Source organism: Microtus oregoni, unplaced genomic scaffold (assembly GCF_018167655.1).
Source record: "Microtus oregoni isolate MIOR12 unplaced genomic scaffold, Mior012 000019F_ref0000042, whole genome shotgun sequence".
In the NCBI taxonomy this organism is placed as follows: domain Eukaryota; kingdom Metazoa; phylum Chordata; class Mammalia; order Rodentia; family Cricetidae; genus Microtus; species Microtus oregoni.
The window spans coordinates 16,391,638-16,407,554 of record NW_024543078.1 but is presented as its reverse complement, the minus strand read 5'-3'; the positions used below and the strand labels follow the sequence as shown (position 1 = coordinate 16,407,554).

The following is a 15,917-nucleotide window of genomic DNA, read 5'->3' as shown; positions in this document are numbered from 1 at the left end:
CTTGTGCTTATAGTTTTTGTAAAGTTGATTTTTTTTTTAACATATTCCATGCCTAGCAGAGAGTAGAGCCCATAGGAAACCATACTTGCCCCTAAAATGGTTAGTACTGGTTATTAAATATATTTCAATTAAATATTACCCATTAAAACTACTTTATTCTAAATACAGAAGTGGTCTGATTTAGTACAATGGCCATATATTTTTAATTCCTCTATATTATGTATTAGCAGAGCAATCATTTCCCATTAAGTCCTATAACATATGAATAAAGTACATTATTTAATATTAAAAATATTAAAGATATTTTTAAAAATAAACATGATACACTTAACCCAAATTCCCTAAAATATACCCAATACTGTCTCTAAATATGAAATTAAAATGCCTTGCATAGAGACCACACACTATACTTAAAAAGAAAAAAACACAAGTTTTAGTGCTCTTTCGAAAATTTTTCTATAGCTTTTTTCCTATGAAAAAATCATTTTTTAGTAACTCTGGCCTGCCTCTTAAGACCGACAGCGTGGTGCAAGGTGAGCACGGCCATGTGCAGCATGAAGGGTTTGAAAAGTTGGTATATGGATAAGCAGTACAATAATGACTGTGAGGACACATGTCACGGGAACAGAGGGGAAGCCCTGGTTCGCTCCTGCTTGTCCCGTCATGCCTAGGGTTCCCGTCAACTGGTCCTAGCAATAGGCCTCCTTGACTCTACCCAACAAGTTTAGGTTCTCTGCTGCTTGTGAGATCAACTCTCTCGTACCTCTCTCCCTCTACACTGAACAGGGTTCCCAAGTGCAGTTGGTGTACCACGTGACACCAACTCAGTGTTCGAGCAGCGCAACAATGACTGGGCCACACTAACAAACTAGCCCAGTGCTGGGTAGGAAGTTGCAGTTGTCCAAGACTGTTACCTGAATGGGGAGAGGAGGAGAAAAAGTCATAACCCACGCTCTCTTCAGAGTCGGCTATGGTACCTAGGCAGAACAGGTTGGATGAAGGTCTGCATAAAGCCAAACCGTAGAATTTCATTGCCTTTGTTGGCTCGTGTCATTTCTTTAATTAATGTCACTTTCTCTGGTTTAATATCAGAGCAAGTGACAAGAGTACTTCTGGATGAATTGTGTTTTCCGAGGACTGTATGGCACACTCTCCTGCAGTCTGACAGGGGACGTGCCAGTTTTACTTGGCAGTTACAATGCACCAGCTTTAGTTTTAGTAGTTTAATTTGTGGCAGTTCTATGTTTTGAATACGCTGAAGTATTCACAACGGCCTCGTGGAATCTGTTCCGTAGATAAAGTTTACACAGTGGAAAAGCAAAAGCAGGGGCTATAACGCGATTAGCGAGGCTGCTCTTGGTCACAGCTGGTCTTACAGGCATGTCTCTGAATTTAAGAGCTTTTAGGAGCTATGGGTAAAAGGATCACACGGATGGAGTGCTCTCTTTCTGGTGTGGGGCAGTTCTGTGGTGGGTGTGAGACAATCATAAGGAATATGATGTTTAGAGCTCAATTTTATGCAAAATCCATTATTCAAGAAGCAAAGTTTATATACATGATAGACATGCAAGGAAATGAAAGTAAGAATAGGAAGTTTATTATGTATTAAGTTGGTCCTAACATCCCAGTAACCTAAGATTTTATTGACAAAAAAAAAAAAAAAATTCAGAAAGCTTTCTGCACTGAGGGAAAAGGACTCAACTTTTTCTCTTGGTTTGTTAAGGATCTTCCTGTTTCAGGCTGGAAGCCTCTGGAGGCTTTCTATTTGGAGTTTTCCCTTCATCTCCTCCTCTGTACACTTCTGTGAGGCTCCATCGGCTCGTGGTGAGAAGAGCCGCCACCACGGAGTTCTTCTAAACTTCGCCTGCCCTTTCTAAATTTAGGGTTCTTTACTGCAGCGGGCTGAAGATCTGGCTTTGATTGCACCTGGCTCTGCTGGAGAAGAGAAATATTCATCTTCACTGAACGCACGCTGCTTAAGTGCTGGAGGGACTTGCAGGGGAGTCAGTCTCCTCGGAAACTTCATTACAATACTTTCTCTTCCCTACATGGAGTAGTAATTCTCATTCACCAAAGACAGACTTTTGCCTGACACCACCACAGGAGTTCCTGTTTGACTTTCAAAATTAATCAACCTCTAAGCTGGAGTAGAAATGGCATGTCCTTTAACCTTAAGCACAAAAAGCTCTCAACAGACTGCAGTTTTTATATCCCTGGATGGGAGTTTGGGCCCCTGATACTTAAACTTGATTCACATACTGGGTTTCTGGCATGCCTTTGCCCATACCCATCTGCTAGCCTGGCACAGTGCCCATTCAGAAGGTGTGATGCCAGTTTCAATAGGGCATAGGTGCCAATCAAAGATGGGTTTGGAGGGGCAGCATGCAGAACGCAGCAAAAGCCAGCTCTTCTGCCAGGAGATCCTCCTGTTATAGTCTAATGCCAATGAAGGGCCACATGCTTCACTGCCTGGGATCACAGTGCATCTGTAGATGTTTCTGGCCTTCATGGATATCTTTCTTCAAAATCATTTCCCTGGACCAGAGATGCTAAGGAGAAGCTCAGCCCACCTGGCTCATGTTTGTAAAGAAAGAGTACAAGTCTCTAGCAACTGTCTTGAAAGAGTTGCTGAGTTTTCCCACCTCTTCTGCTAAAACAGTCTTTGACACAGTGTTCAGGAGAAACACAGTGCACATGAGAGAGATGTAAGAAGCAAACATTGAGAAGCAGTGTAATTACAAACCAAGCGTGGAAGCCGTGCAGAACCCCACTCACCCCTTTGTACCATCAAATGTGGGCACTGTTCATGTCTAGTGAAGGCTCACTCTGAGTCTTGAAGTTTCCCAGATTTTCACCTAATTTATTTCGTATACACGGATACCCCTGGGTCTTGAACAGAGGAATATACCTCTTACTATTTATTCCTCTTCTCCTTTCCCTTACAGAAGCAGAAGTCCATCCATATTTCATGAGGAAGCCAGAAGCTCTCGAACTCAGAGAATTCTTTTATTGTGGCAACAGAGGTGAGCTCATTTCATGAAGAAGAAACTTCCCCACAGCAGTGAATTTCCAATTTAAACAAAGAAAGAAAAAGAAGGAACCTTGACCACTGCAAGAGCAGTGGGATGGCTGCCACGCAGTGGAAGGGAGAAACACTCGAGTGTGAAGCAGAAGCAGGGAGCTGATGAACTGCCCGTGAGACCAGAGGCTGACATTTAAACTGTTGAAAATGAAGATGCCGAAGAGAAGATGGTTTTTAAGGTCAGACAGTTTTCTAAAAAAATTAAAACTTCAAATGAAGACTAAGCCTTGGAAGAATCCCTCCCAAATCTTCACCAAGAATTTTTTGAAACATTTGCTCTATGTAGCCCTAGTTGTCTTGAAACTCTTTACAGACCAGGCTGGCCTCGAACTCACAGAGGTCCACCTGCCTCTGCCTCCTAAATACTCAGTGCGCCACCACTGCCCAGCAACAAACTTTCTTAATTACTTGGATTTCTTGACTGGGAGGGAAAGGAACAGCAAGCACTGTCTCATATAAACTCAAAACTAACAGCCTGCTGACAGCACACATAAAATTCAAATTCATCTTCTAGATATTTTTACTCACCTATAGGTCTAATACACTAAATAAATTTTAAAAACACAAGTGAACTTGAGTTTATATCTCTTAACTATGCCTTCACTAGGAACTAGTTTATTGTATATATAATAAATACAGCTACTATAATTTCTAAAACAAATTATCCTTCTTTTCCATTATCCCCTTTTCATTTTCACAAGACTAATTGCCTTCTCTATAAAACATTACCAAAATAACATTTAGTATTGCTGTTAGTGTTATGATTTGAATTTCCTCAGTATTATTCTGCATACCTTAAAAATCAATCCACTGCAGCCAACCAACTAATAAAGCAATACTATAAAACATTCTTCTACTCTTTTATAAGTAGAAACATTTCTTCATCAATAAACAAGTTAAATTTGATAACTTCTCAAAGTCCCCCCTCACACCGATTCCTTCTGTTCCTGAAGAGCAGTAAGGCAATGTAATAAAATTACTTAACAGAGTTTAATCACTCTTCCATAAGAGATGGTCCTTAATACTGAATCACCAAATGGTCCATTTTAGCAACAATATGTTACTCTTTGTAAAAGATAATAACATCAATTTATTATCAATAAAGCATATGTGCATTCTTTTAGAGAAGTGGTTTTGCAACCTGTAGGTTGGGATCACAAGACCCTTTTACAGGGGTTGCCTAAAATCATCAGAAACTGTTATTTACAGTTATAAAGTAGCAATGAAAACAATCTTATGGAACTGTGTTAAAGGGCTGCAGTATTAGAAAGGTTGAGAGCCACTCTTATCGAGGATTCAGTGAGAGTTCCCTTGAGCTGGTCTCTGTGTTTAATAGAACACATCTATGCCTGCTGACTGGGCTACAGGTGATATCTGTAGTTACAGCAGAGAACAAAGCAAAATCAATTGTGTGGGCTGAGTACCACAATCTCAGGCCTAATCTGTCCAACAATAAACTCCTTTACAGGAAGGTAATAGACATTCATCCTCAAGTTCTTCTTTTTTAAATTTTCATTAATTTTAAGAATCCAATTCCTTTCATATCTGAAGCAAATATGTCTAAGGGGCGATGTTCGCCACACACTATATCACCCCAGTGAATTTGAAAGGGAACAGACACATAGTGGTCAATAAAACATAAAGGCACCTGTAGACAGTCCCTGTGTTCTTAGTTTTACATTAGTAGCGAACCCACCACAATTCAAGGCAGAAAAAAACAGAAGATCCCTCCAATGAAGGTCTCTTCCTAATGTACGATGGCACCAGATATCTAGAATGGGAAATTCTAAATAGATTCTACTTAGTAAGTGCTTACTAGGTTCCAAACTGCTTTAAAACATCTTATTTAATCCATGCAATTATTGCTACAGTTATAAGAACAGAGACAAAACCTCCGGAGGATTAATGAGGTGGATTACTCGGTCTGTCCGTGACTTAGTGGAGCCAGTCGGGTTTCAACCCAGATTTTCCCAGCGCCAAAACTTCTGCTCTCATTATGCATGCCTCCCTTGGGTAGTGGCTTCCATGTTGCATGCAGCATTAAAGGGAATTCAAACCTTCAGTTCTTTCTTTCCCTGGAGTTTCAGAAAGTTTTTTGCTCATTTGGTACTAAAATGACTGCAACTTTCCCGTACCCTAACCAGTTTCTGTCCCTCCTTCCAACCCCCTTTCATATACAAAGAGAGAGCACAGACTTTGTTCTTGCATTCAGACTTCTTTTCCCTCTTATGACTATTGCCATGAATGCTACAGGCACATTAGCTCTCCAAGAGTAAACACAAAACTTCTCTGCCCCTTCCCCTTTGCTCCAAGTTGCTGATTACCGACAGGCCTGTGCTATTGATCTCCAAGCTAGAGGACAGTTGTACATGCACAATGAGCTAGGCAGAGCAGCTATTTTCTTCTCAGCCTGAGGCCACGCGTGCTGATAAAGGGGCTGCCAAAGCACTGTGTCTGGGGAGCACACCTGAAAGGAATCACTGGACAAGGTTATTAGGAAATGCTTGAATGTAAGTGCTTCTCGATACATATGCACAACATGAAGAGAGAGAGCCATGGTAAACTGCCACAACCAGACGGCTTCTCGAGGATTTCCTTACTTGCAGCTTTGGAAATAATCAGTGAAAACTCACATTAGCAAAGTTGAGCTGACTCTGTGAGCCACTGCAAGCCAATAAAGCATTTGTCGTATAATTCTGAAGAAGGAAACATTCTCTGTCTCTGTCTCTGTCCCCCCCACCCACACTCTCCCCCTCACTCCCTCCCTGTCAGAATAACTATTTCTTAAAAGTTTGCCCAATGATGGTGAGTATATGCTAGTGCAGGCCTTTCCCGGGTACAGTTCCTAAAATTCAGACGGTGGGAGGGAATGGCACCCAACATGCTGGATCTTGAAATGCACTGTAAAAGAAGTTTAGTTGGATCATATGAAACAAAGTAACTAAAAGCCATATGACCTGTACTTAGACTAAAAGAACTTTCTGCACTTGAATAGGGATGTCAATCACTCCAGAGCACCAAGAGTCCTCCTTAATGACCAGACCCAAACAAGTGGTGTACATGAATACATAGAGATTCATAAAACATGGGTATAAACATGATAGTTAATCTTCAATATAAACCTGAATTCAAACAGATGTTGTGAATCAAATGAACTTAACAGATATCTATAGAACATTCTACCCAAGCACAAAAGAATATACCTTCTTCTCAGCACCTCATGGAAACTTCTCTAAAATTGAACACATACTCGCTAGCAAAACAAACCTCCACAAATACAAAAAAATGGAGCAACCCCCTGTGTCTTATTGGATCATCAGGGATTAAAATAAGAATTTAACAACAATACTAAGCTCAGAAAGCCTACAAACTCATGGAAATTGAGCACTCAACTACTAAACCACCCTAAGTCAAGGAAGAAATAAAGAAAGAAATTAAAGACTTCCTCGAATTCAATCAAAAAAAGAAGGCACAACATATCCAAACCTATAGAACACCATGAAAGCAGTCTTAAGAGAAAGACTTAGTTCATAGCACTAAGTGCCGACATAAAGAAAACAGAGAAAGCTCACAGCACACCTAAAAGCTCTAAAACAAAAAGAAGCAGACTCACGCAGGAGGAGTACAAACTGGAAATAATCAAATTAAGGGCTGAAATCAACAAAATGGAAACAAAGAAAACAATACAAAGAATCAATGAAACAAAGAGCTGGTGCTTTGAAAACATCAACAAGATAAACAAAATCTTATCCAAACTAATCAAAAGAAGACATAGAACATCCAAATTAACAAAATCAGAATGAAAATGGGGACATAAAAACAGACACTGAGGAAATTCAGAGAATCATGAGGTCATACTACAAAAACCTGTACTCCACAAAATTGGAAAATGTAAAAGAAATGGACAATTTTCTAGATAGATACCATATAACAAAATTAAATCAAGACCAGGTGAGCAATTTAAATAGACCTATAAACTGCAAAGAAATAGAAGCTGTCATCAAAAGCCACCCAACCAAATAAAGTTCAGGGCTGGATGGTGTTAGTGCAGAATTCTACCAGAACTTCCTATAAGAGCTATACCTATACTCCTCAAAGTGTTCCACACAATAGAAACAAAAGGGACATTGCCAAACTCTTTTTATGAGGCTACAGCTACCCTGATACCAAAAGACTCAATCAAGAAATAGAATTACAGACCAATCTCAGTCATGAACGTGGATGCAAAAATACTCAATAAAATACTGACAAACCAAATCCAAGAACACATCAAAAAAAAAAAAAATCATCTAACTTGAACAAGTCAGCTTCATCCCAGAGATGCAGGGATGGTTCAACATATGGAAATCTATCAATATAATCCATCATATAAAAAAACTGAAAGAAAAAAAAACATATGGTCATTTCATTAGATGCTGAAAAAGCATTTGACAAAAATCCAACATCCCTTCATGATAAAGGTCTTAGAGAGATCAGGGATACAAGGAACATATCTAAATATAATAAAAGCAATATACAGCAAGCCGACAGTCAACATCAAATTAAATGGAGAGAAACTCAAAGCGATTCTACTAAAATCAGGAATAAGACAAGGTTGTCTACACTCTCTATTTCTCTTCAACATAGTTCTTGAAGTTTTAGCAATAGCAATAAGAATACAGGAGATCAAGGGGATTCAAATTGCAAAGGAAGAATTCAAGCTTTCATTATTTGCAGATGATATGATAGTGTACTAAGTGACGCCAAAAACTCAACCAGAGAACTCCTACAGCTGATAAATACACCACTGATACAAGATCAAATAAAAAAAATCAGTAGCCCTCTTATGCACAAATGATAAAGAAGCTGAGAGGGAAATCAGAGAAACATCACCTTTCACAATAACCACAAATAACACAAAATATCTTGGGGTGACACTAACCAAAGAAGTGAAAGACCAACTTGACAAGAACTTTAAGTCTTTGAAAAAAGAAATTGAAGGAGATACCAGAAAATGGAAATATCTCCAATGCTCTTTGATAGGAAGGATCAACAGAGTAAAAATGGCAATCCTACCAAAAGCAATCTATAGGTTCAATGCAATCCCCATCAAAATACCAACACAATTCTTCACAGACCTTGAAAGAAAAATAATCAACTTCATATGGAAAAAAAAAACCCAGGATAGCCAAAACAATCCTGTACAATAAAGGAACTTCTGGAGGCATCACCATCCCTGACATCAAGCTCTATTACAGAGCTACAGTAATGAAAACAGCTTGGTATTGGCATAAAAACAGAGAGGCTGACCAATGGAATTGAATTTAAGACCTGGATATGAATCCACATACCTATGAACACCTGATTTTTGACAAAGAAGCTAAAATTATATAATGGAAAAAAGAAAGTATCTTCAGCAAATAGTGCTGGCATAACTGGACGCCAACATGTAAAAGAATGAAAGTAGATCCATATCCATTGTCATGCGCAAAACTCAAGTCCAAATCAATTAAAGACCTCAATATAAGTCCAACCACACTGAGCCTGATAGAAGAGAAAGTGGGAAGTAGTCTTAAATGCATGGGTACAGGAGACAACTTCCTAAATATAACCCCAGTAGCACAGGCACTGAGAGCAACAATAAATAAATGGAACCTCCTGAAACTGAGAAACTTCTGTAAAGCAAAGGACACAGTCAATAAGACAAAAAGGCAGCCTACTGAATGGAAAAAGATCTTCACCAACCACTCATCAGACAAAGGACTGATCTCCAAAATATATACATTTTGTCAAGAAATTAGACAGTAAGATTCTAAGTAACCCAATTAAAAAATGGGGTACTGAACTAAACAGAAAATTCTCAACAGAATAATCTCAAATGGCCAAAAGATACTTAAGGAAATGTTCAAACTCCTTAGCTATCAGAGAAATGCAAATCAAAACAACTCTGAGATACCATCTTATACCTGTAAGAATGACTAATATCAAAAACAGCAATGATAGTTTATGCTGGAGAGGATATGGAGTAAGAGGTACACTCATCCATTGTTGGTGGGATTGCAAACTTTTACAACCACTTTGGAAATTAGTACGGTGGTTTCTCAGAAAATTGAGAATCAACCTACCTCAGGATCCAGCAATACCACTCTTGGGCATATACACAAAAGATGCTCAATCATACTACAAAAGCATTTGTTCAACTACATTTATAGAAGCATTATTTGTAATAGCCAGAACCTGGAAAAGACCTAGATGCCACTCAATCAAAAAATGGATAAAGAAAATGTGGCACATTTACACATTAGAGTACTTCTCTTGAATTTTGTACACAAATAAATGGAATTAGAAAACACTATCCTGAGCAAGGTAACCCAGATCCAAAAAGATAAACATGGTATGTACTCATAAGTGGATAATAGCTATAAACAAAGGACATTGAGCCGATAGTACATGATCCTAGAGAAGCTAAGTAACAAGGTAAACCCAAAGGGAAAAATATATATAGACCTACCTGTAAATTGGAAACAGACAGGATTGACTAGCAGGGTTGGGAGCATAGGGGTGGTGAGAGAAGGGAGGGCAGGAGGAGAAGAAGGAAGAGAAGGAGGGTAGAAGAGAACTTGAGGGAATAGGATGGTCAAAATGGAGGAAGGACAGAGATGAGAGCAAGGAAAGAGATATCTTGATTGAGGGAGCCATTATGGAGTTATCAGAAACCTGGTTCTGGAAAAATTCCCAGGAATCCAAAAGAATGACCCCACCTAGGACCCTAGGCAATAGAGGAGAGGGGGCCCAATCTTGACTTGCCCTGTAGTCAGACTGATGAATATCTTAAAGATCACCATAGAGCCTCATCCAGCAACTGATGGAGGCAGAGGCAGAGAGACCTGCATCGGGGCACTGGATTGAGCTCCCAAAGTCCAGTTGAAGAGTGGGAGGAATGAGAATATGAGCAAGGAGGTCAAGACCATGATGGGTTCACCCACTGAAACAGTTTGCCTGAGCTAATGGGAGCTCACCAACTCCATCCAGATTGGGAAGGACAAGCATGGGACCAAGCTAGTTCCTCTGAATGGGGTTGACAGTTGCATGGCTGGGGCAGACAGAGGGGCTACTGGCAATGGCACCGAGATTTATCCCTACTACATGTACTGACTTTTGGGATCCTATTCCCTTTGGGATCCTATCTATATCTTGCTCAGCCTAGATATAGTAGGGAGGGCCTTGGACCTTCCACAAGGCAATGTGCCTTACCCTCTCTGAGGATTGGAAGGGGGTTGGGTGAGAAGGTATGTGAAGGGAATGGAAGGAGGAGAGGGAGGAGAAACTTAGATTGGTATTTTTTTTAATGTCTAATAAAAAAATCTGAATAAACACAAATATTTACATTTTAAGAATTGAAAAGGGATAAGACCATTATAGTTGAAGCTTTTCTCCAGTTCTTTGAAATTATTTGAATAATTCACATCAGAAAAGTAAACATGCGATAGGCTGTAGACGCAAGGTCACAGTCACATTAGCAACAATTTATTCACTTCTATCTTTGACCTATGGTCAAGACAATATACTAGAGATCTTAACTCACTGCTGTAGGAAAGAGTTCACTAAACCATTTCAAATAGCACTTATTAGGCAGGTATTCCACCATTCAACACACCAAGTGATCACTAGACTCATGCCTACATTTCTGCACATCTGGCGTTCACTAGACTCATGTCTACATTTCTGCACACCTGGCATTCACTAGACTCATGCCTACATTTCTGCACACCTGGCGTTCACTAGACTCATGCCTACATTTCTGCACACCTAGTGCTCCCTAGACTCATGCCTATATTTCTCACGAGCCACTCATAGTATTAGGCTCTTGACACTTGATGCTCTCTAGATTTAGACTTCCACTCAGATGTAAAGTATTTCTCTATTTTTATATGAACACAATAGAATGAATTATTTTGGATATTTTAAGTTGAATAGTGCATATTAGTAAAATGAATTTCACCTGATGCTCTTAATATTTTTTAATGTGGCTCTTTGAAATTTTTTAATTATATAGGTGATTCCCATTATGTTTCTATTGAAAAGTGTTGCCTACCTACTATCATGTTTTGTTTCGTTTTTGTTTGTTCGTTTTGTAACAGGTTCTAATGATGTAGCCCTGTCTAGTCTTCATCTCAGAATTGGCGGCTGCAGCTCCTGCAGGCTAGGAGCTGCAGTTATGAGCCACCACACACAGTGACACTCTTTAAACTGAGAAACTGCTCTTTACTCAGCCTATAGAATTTTTCTGTCCTAATCTTCTTTATGAATTATATAAGGCAAAATAATAAATAGGCAGTTGCTTACTTACTGAATTTCTTTCATTCATTGAAAACTACAACCAGGTATGTAATTCCAGCCCAAAGAGGAAAGAACAAGAGGATTAGGAGTTCAAGGCTAGCTTTAGCTGCTTGAGACTGTCTCAAAATAAACAAACACAAAAGGCAAAAAAGAATAGTATCTTAATCGTTCATGATCCAGAAACGTGTTTGTTTGACAAGGAACCCAGAATTCCCCAAAAATAGCTTCTTTTTTGTTTATTTGTTTTGATATTTTGAGGATATTTTTGGTCTGGTATTTGAGGGGAGGGGTGCTTTGGTTGTTCGTTGTTTTTCCTTGTTTATTTTCTGGGGTTGTTCCCCTTGTGTTGTTTGCTTGTTTGCTTGTATATGATATTACTATGTAGACCTAGTTGGCCTAGAACTTCTGACTTAGATCAAACTGACCTTGTCTCTACCTTTCAAAAGCTGAGATTACAGGAATGAGTCACCATGCACAAGCCCGAAAAATGTCTATTACAGAAACAGTTGTAAGGTGGATGAATATATGTAAGATAAATCTTCCATTGTGTTTTTTTGCTTCGGATGGGATATGCTTAATAATGAACCCAAGACTTTTCATGAGTTACACACCAAACCCAGATTATTTTTTTCTTATCAACCAGTATTTTCCTCATCAAAAACAATCACGAAACAGATACCTTCCCCAACCCACCACAGCATGAAGACAGTCCTAAATGGTCTCTACCATAGAGATAAATTTCTAAATGTTTCAATCCACTGTAGAAGTACACCCAAGCAGGGTTCCCTACCTGTATCATAAGGCACAGAAGGTAATTTGAGCAACTACTTTGTCAGTTTTTCCAAGAACAACTTAACTACTAAACTCCAGTCACACAAGAGAAGTTCATTCATCTATGTAATACATGCTTTCAGTCGCTAAAGCTTAATTTTATGTGGAACATCGTCAAGAAATCGTTAGGCCTTCGTATTGCCAAGCTAGTAATGATTAAGAGTCATACAGTCAGGTCCAGAATACAGTTCAGCAGGTAAGGGTGTCTAACCACCTGAGCTAAGTCCCAGAACCCACAGAAGGGTGGAAGGAGAGAAGCAAATTGTCCCCCGACCTCCACAAGTGCCTTGTGACATGTCTTAAACATATTATACGCATAATCTAATAATCATTTTTAAGATTTATATTTATATAGTTGTTGTTTATGAGCTATAAAAATCAGCAAAAACAAGTTCCCAAAAAGAAAATTTATATTCTGTCTGGCAGATTGTGCAATTATGCTCTGAAAAGACTTCTAAAAGTTATTGAGGAAAAAAAGACAACAGCAAACATGTTATGGCAGTTATGACTTCAACCTAATGTGTTCAGCTAATGTACTAAACATTAACTATCTTCAAATGGCTTTAAAAAAAATTATGACTTCTGTTATTTCAATTAACCCTTAAAATACCATTGCTACCATAGTTACAATGATTACAGCCATAATTATACTTAGCGACTTGGTCATACTTTACCTAAGTATATCAGTCCAAACCCTCCGGAGCCAATCATCTTGCCCAGCGCCCACTGGTTTCCGTCCATGTCATCCAGAACTTTGCCTTCTGGGAGTGGAACGGGAAGCTTGTATTTCTCTTTTCTTCTCGGTGCCATCACATCTGTTGACAGAGAGGTGAGATAAACAGTGAAAAACAAAACTCGAGCGTCAGAACTCATTTCTTCCAATATTTTCCCCAGAATTAAGATTGGGATCCTGATGTCAGTTCCAACTAGAGAAGTCTATCCACCATAATCAAGTTAGAAATCCATATGCTTTGAAATCTAAAAGATACTGACACACATGTATATATATACTGATTGGGGCTGGAGAGAGGGCAGGTGGTTTAGAGCATAGAATGCTTACGTAGATGACCTGGTTCGGTTCCCAGCACCCACATGGCAGCTTGCAACCCTCTGTAACTCCAGCTCCAGGAGTCTGATGCCATTGACAGTTCCCACTGGCACCTACACTCACAGGCACACACACACAGACACACACACACACACACACACACACACACCTAGTTAAAAATAAAAAACAAATCTTTAAAAAATATCCACTGTGTTTCATTTAAATCATTTCTTCAAAACTCTACTTACTGGTTTATTAATACTTAGCAACACTATAGAATACACTTTAAGAACATGGTTTTACACACAAGTAAATACTCATTTGTTGAGAATGCTGTGTTAACACGAGGCTCAATAGACTCAAGAGGTGTGTGGCTTTAAATTCAAAGGTCAGACACTATGAGCATCAAAGAGCAAGGGTTTTCCTAGCTATCTAATCTGGCAGGTCAGGTCACTGGCTAGTTCAGACTGGTTTTGTTTTTTCTGACACGCGTTCTTACCCACTCCCGTCAATATGAAAACAGCTTTGCTTTTGAGATTACGGATATACAGATAAGAGGAAATCCATAATCCATAAGAAAACCATGAAACCTTAATCAATTATCATTGTAATCAGATTAGCAAATTACTAATGGGAGCTTTGAGGGGTTGGCCAAAAACATTTCTAAGGGGTATAAAATTATATTAATAAATATTAGAATAAATGACCGAAACTAACCGTGAAAGTAATTATGAACCTCTTAGAATTTCTAGATAAAAGTAAAAACCTGATGGGTTCTGCTTTAGTTTGGTTTCTATTGCTGTGATAAACACCATGGATAAAAGTAACTTGGGACAGAAAGGGCTTATTTCATATGATAGTTTACAGTCCATCCTAAAGAGGTGTCTGGGCAGGAGCTCAAAACAGGAACTCCAGGCAGGGACAGGAGCAGCCAGGAGGGAAGAACCCTGCCTAATGGCTCCTTCCTGCCTGACTGGCTTGGAGGACTCGGCTTTTTTAAAACACACTGGGACCTGCCCAGAAGGGGTACTGCTCACAGTCATTCCACCAAAGGGCCAGTGGGCCAATCAAATGGAAGCATTTGCTCATTGAAATTCCCTCTTCCCAGATGACCCCGGGTGGTGCAAAGTTAACGAACAATCACAAGAAGAAGAAAAAACCCTACCCAGGACAGATGCTTTCGTGAAAATGATTCATAAGTACACCCAGTGCAAACTTTGTCCCATCTTCGCTCAAGTAGAACTTTTCCTCCTTCACTTACTGAGCCCAGTGCCGCCGAGGCCGCCCCCTTAAAAATATTCGGAATGAACCCAACCACAAGCAGAGCGGGAAACCTAAACTGTGAACACCTAGGGAACGACGCTGAAGTAGGATGTGTGTCACCAGATCCCCTTAACCGGGCAGAACATCCTGACACCCACGCCAAAGTTGCTGGCTGAAACTTTCAAGTCTCCTAGAACAACTTCTGAGCGGGCGGCTACAAAGATACGAGAAGTTTGGGATATTCGGTGTCCCCGGGGTGAGCCGCTCGCCAGGTGCAGACCCCTCCCCCGCAGCGGGCAGCGGCGGCCGTGTCCCCGACCGGACAGTCCCGGTGTGCAGAGCGAGCGATCGGGTTCCGGGACAGATCGGTACCCAGGGGCCAGCAGAGGCCCGGCCTGCAGCCGTCCGGACCGCGTGGCAGCCCCCGAGCTGACCTCGGCGACCGAGGGACGGAAGGAAGACTGACCTGCCGCCCGGGTTCCCGCCGCGCCGGTCTCCGCAGCCAGGCGGGGTCGAGGCCTCGCAGGCGGGCGGGCAATGCCAGGCGCCTCCCAGGGGCAGGGCGAGCTCCCGGGCCCTCCCCGCAGCCCCAGCCGCCCGAGGCTACGGAGCCTGCCCGGGACCGACCCGAGGGCGAGGCCAGCGTGAGACTTGATAGCGGGTGGCCGTCCTTGAGCCCGCCCAGGTCTGTCTGGAGAGCAAACAGAGCAGCGTGGGGTGGAGCAACCAGGGCGGGCACTTGTGAACGGGAAGAACTCAAGACTTCCTGTACCAGTCCTGAGTACCAACCGCTTTCAAATGGGCCCAGCCCTCACCAAGAGCTCGCCCAGCAGCCAGGCTCACCCACCCAGCCCTCAGGGACCTGGACTGAATGTACGTGCTTCTGCTGAGGGTTGAGGGGGTGGGGAAGGCTGTACCTGAGTGTGACAGTCCCAGCCAGGAGAATGTTTTTAGTTAGCTAAAAACTTAATTTAGTTGGTACATTTCTACCTCCCCGTCTGCAAAATGGAAACGATTAGCTATCGGGTTTCAAGGTTACTGTGTCAACTGAGAGAAATATGTTAAGTATATTTCTAGTTTTTTTGTTTGCTTGTTTGTTTGTTTGTTTTCAAGACAGGGTTTCTTTGTAACCTTGGAGCCTGTCCTGGAACTAGCTCTCGTAGACCAGGCTGGCCTCGAATTCACAGAGCTCCATTAAAGGCGTGCACCACCACCACCTAGTTTATTTCTAGTCCTTTGAGGATGCAATGGAAGTTTCCGTTTTAGAGTAAACAAAACAAATCCCCTCCCCCCCCCCAAAAAAAACCCAATTATTTAAACAGTACTTACGTCCTTAACCTAAAAACAGTCAATTACCCAAATTGCAAATACTGA

General features: G+C 40.8%; 1 protein-coding gene across 1 annotated transcript in view; it reads right to left on the bottom strand.

Annotated features, from left to right (window-relative positions):
* Positions 1–15,198, bottom strand: part of Vrk2 (VRK serine/threonine kinase 2) — a 104,542-nt gene extending 89,344 nt beyond the window's left edge. Inside the window, exons 1-2 of the mRNA XM_041669651.1 lie at positions 15,010–15,198; positions 12,907–13,047 (exon numbers count right to left, since the gene is read on the bottom strand). Coding sequence (XP_041525585.1) covers positions 12,907–13,042 — 136 coding nt within the window. The 5' untranslated portion in view covers positions 13,043–13,047; positions 15,010–15,198. The remainder of the gene's footprint in view (positions 1–12,906; positions 13,048–15,009) is intronic.
* Positions 15,199–15,917: the final 719 nt, after the last annotated feature.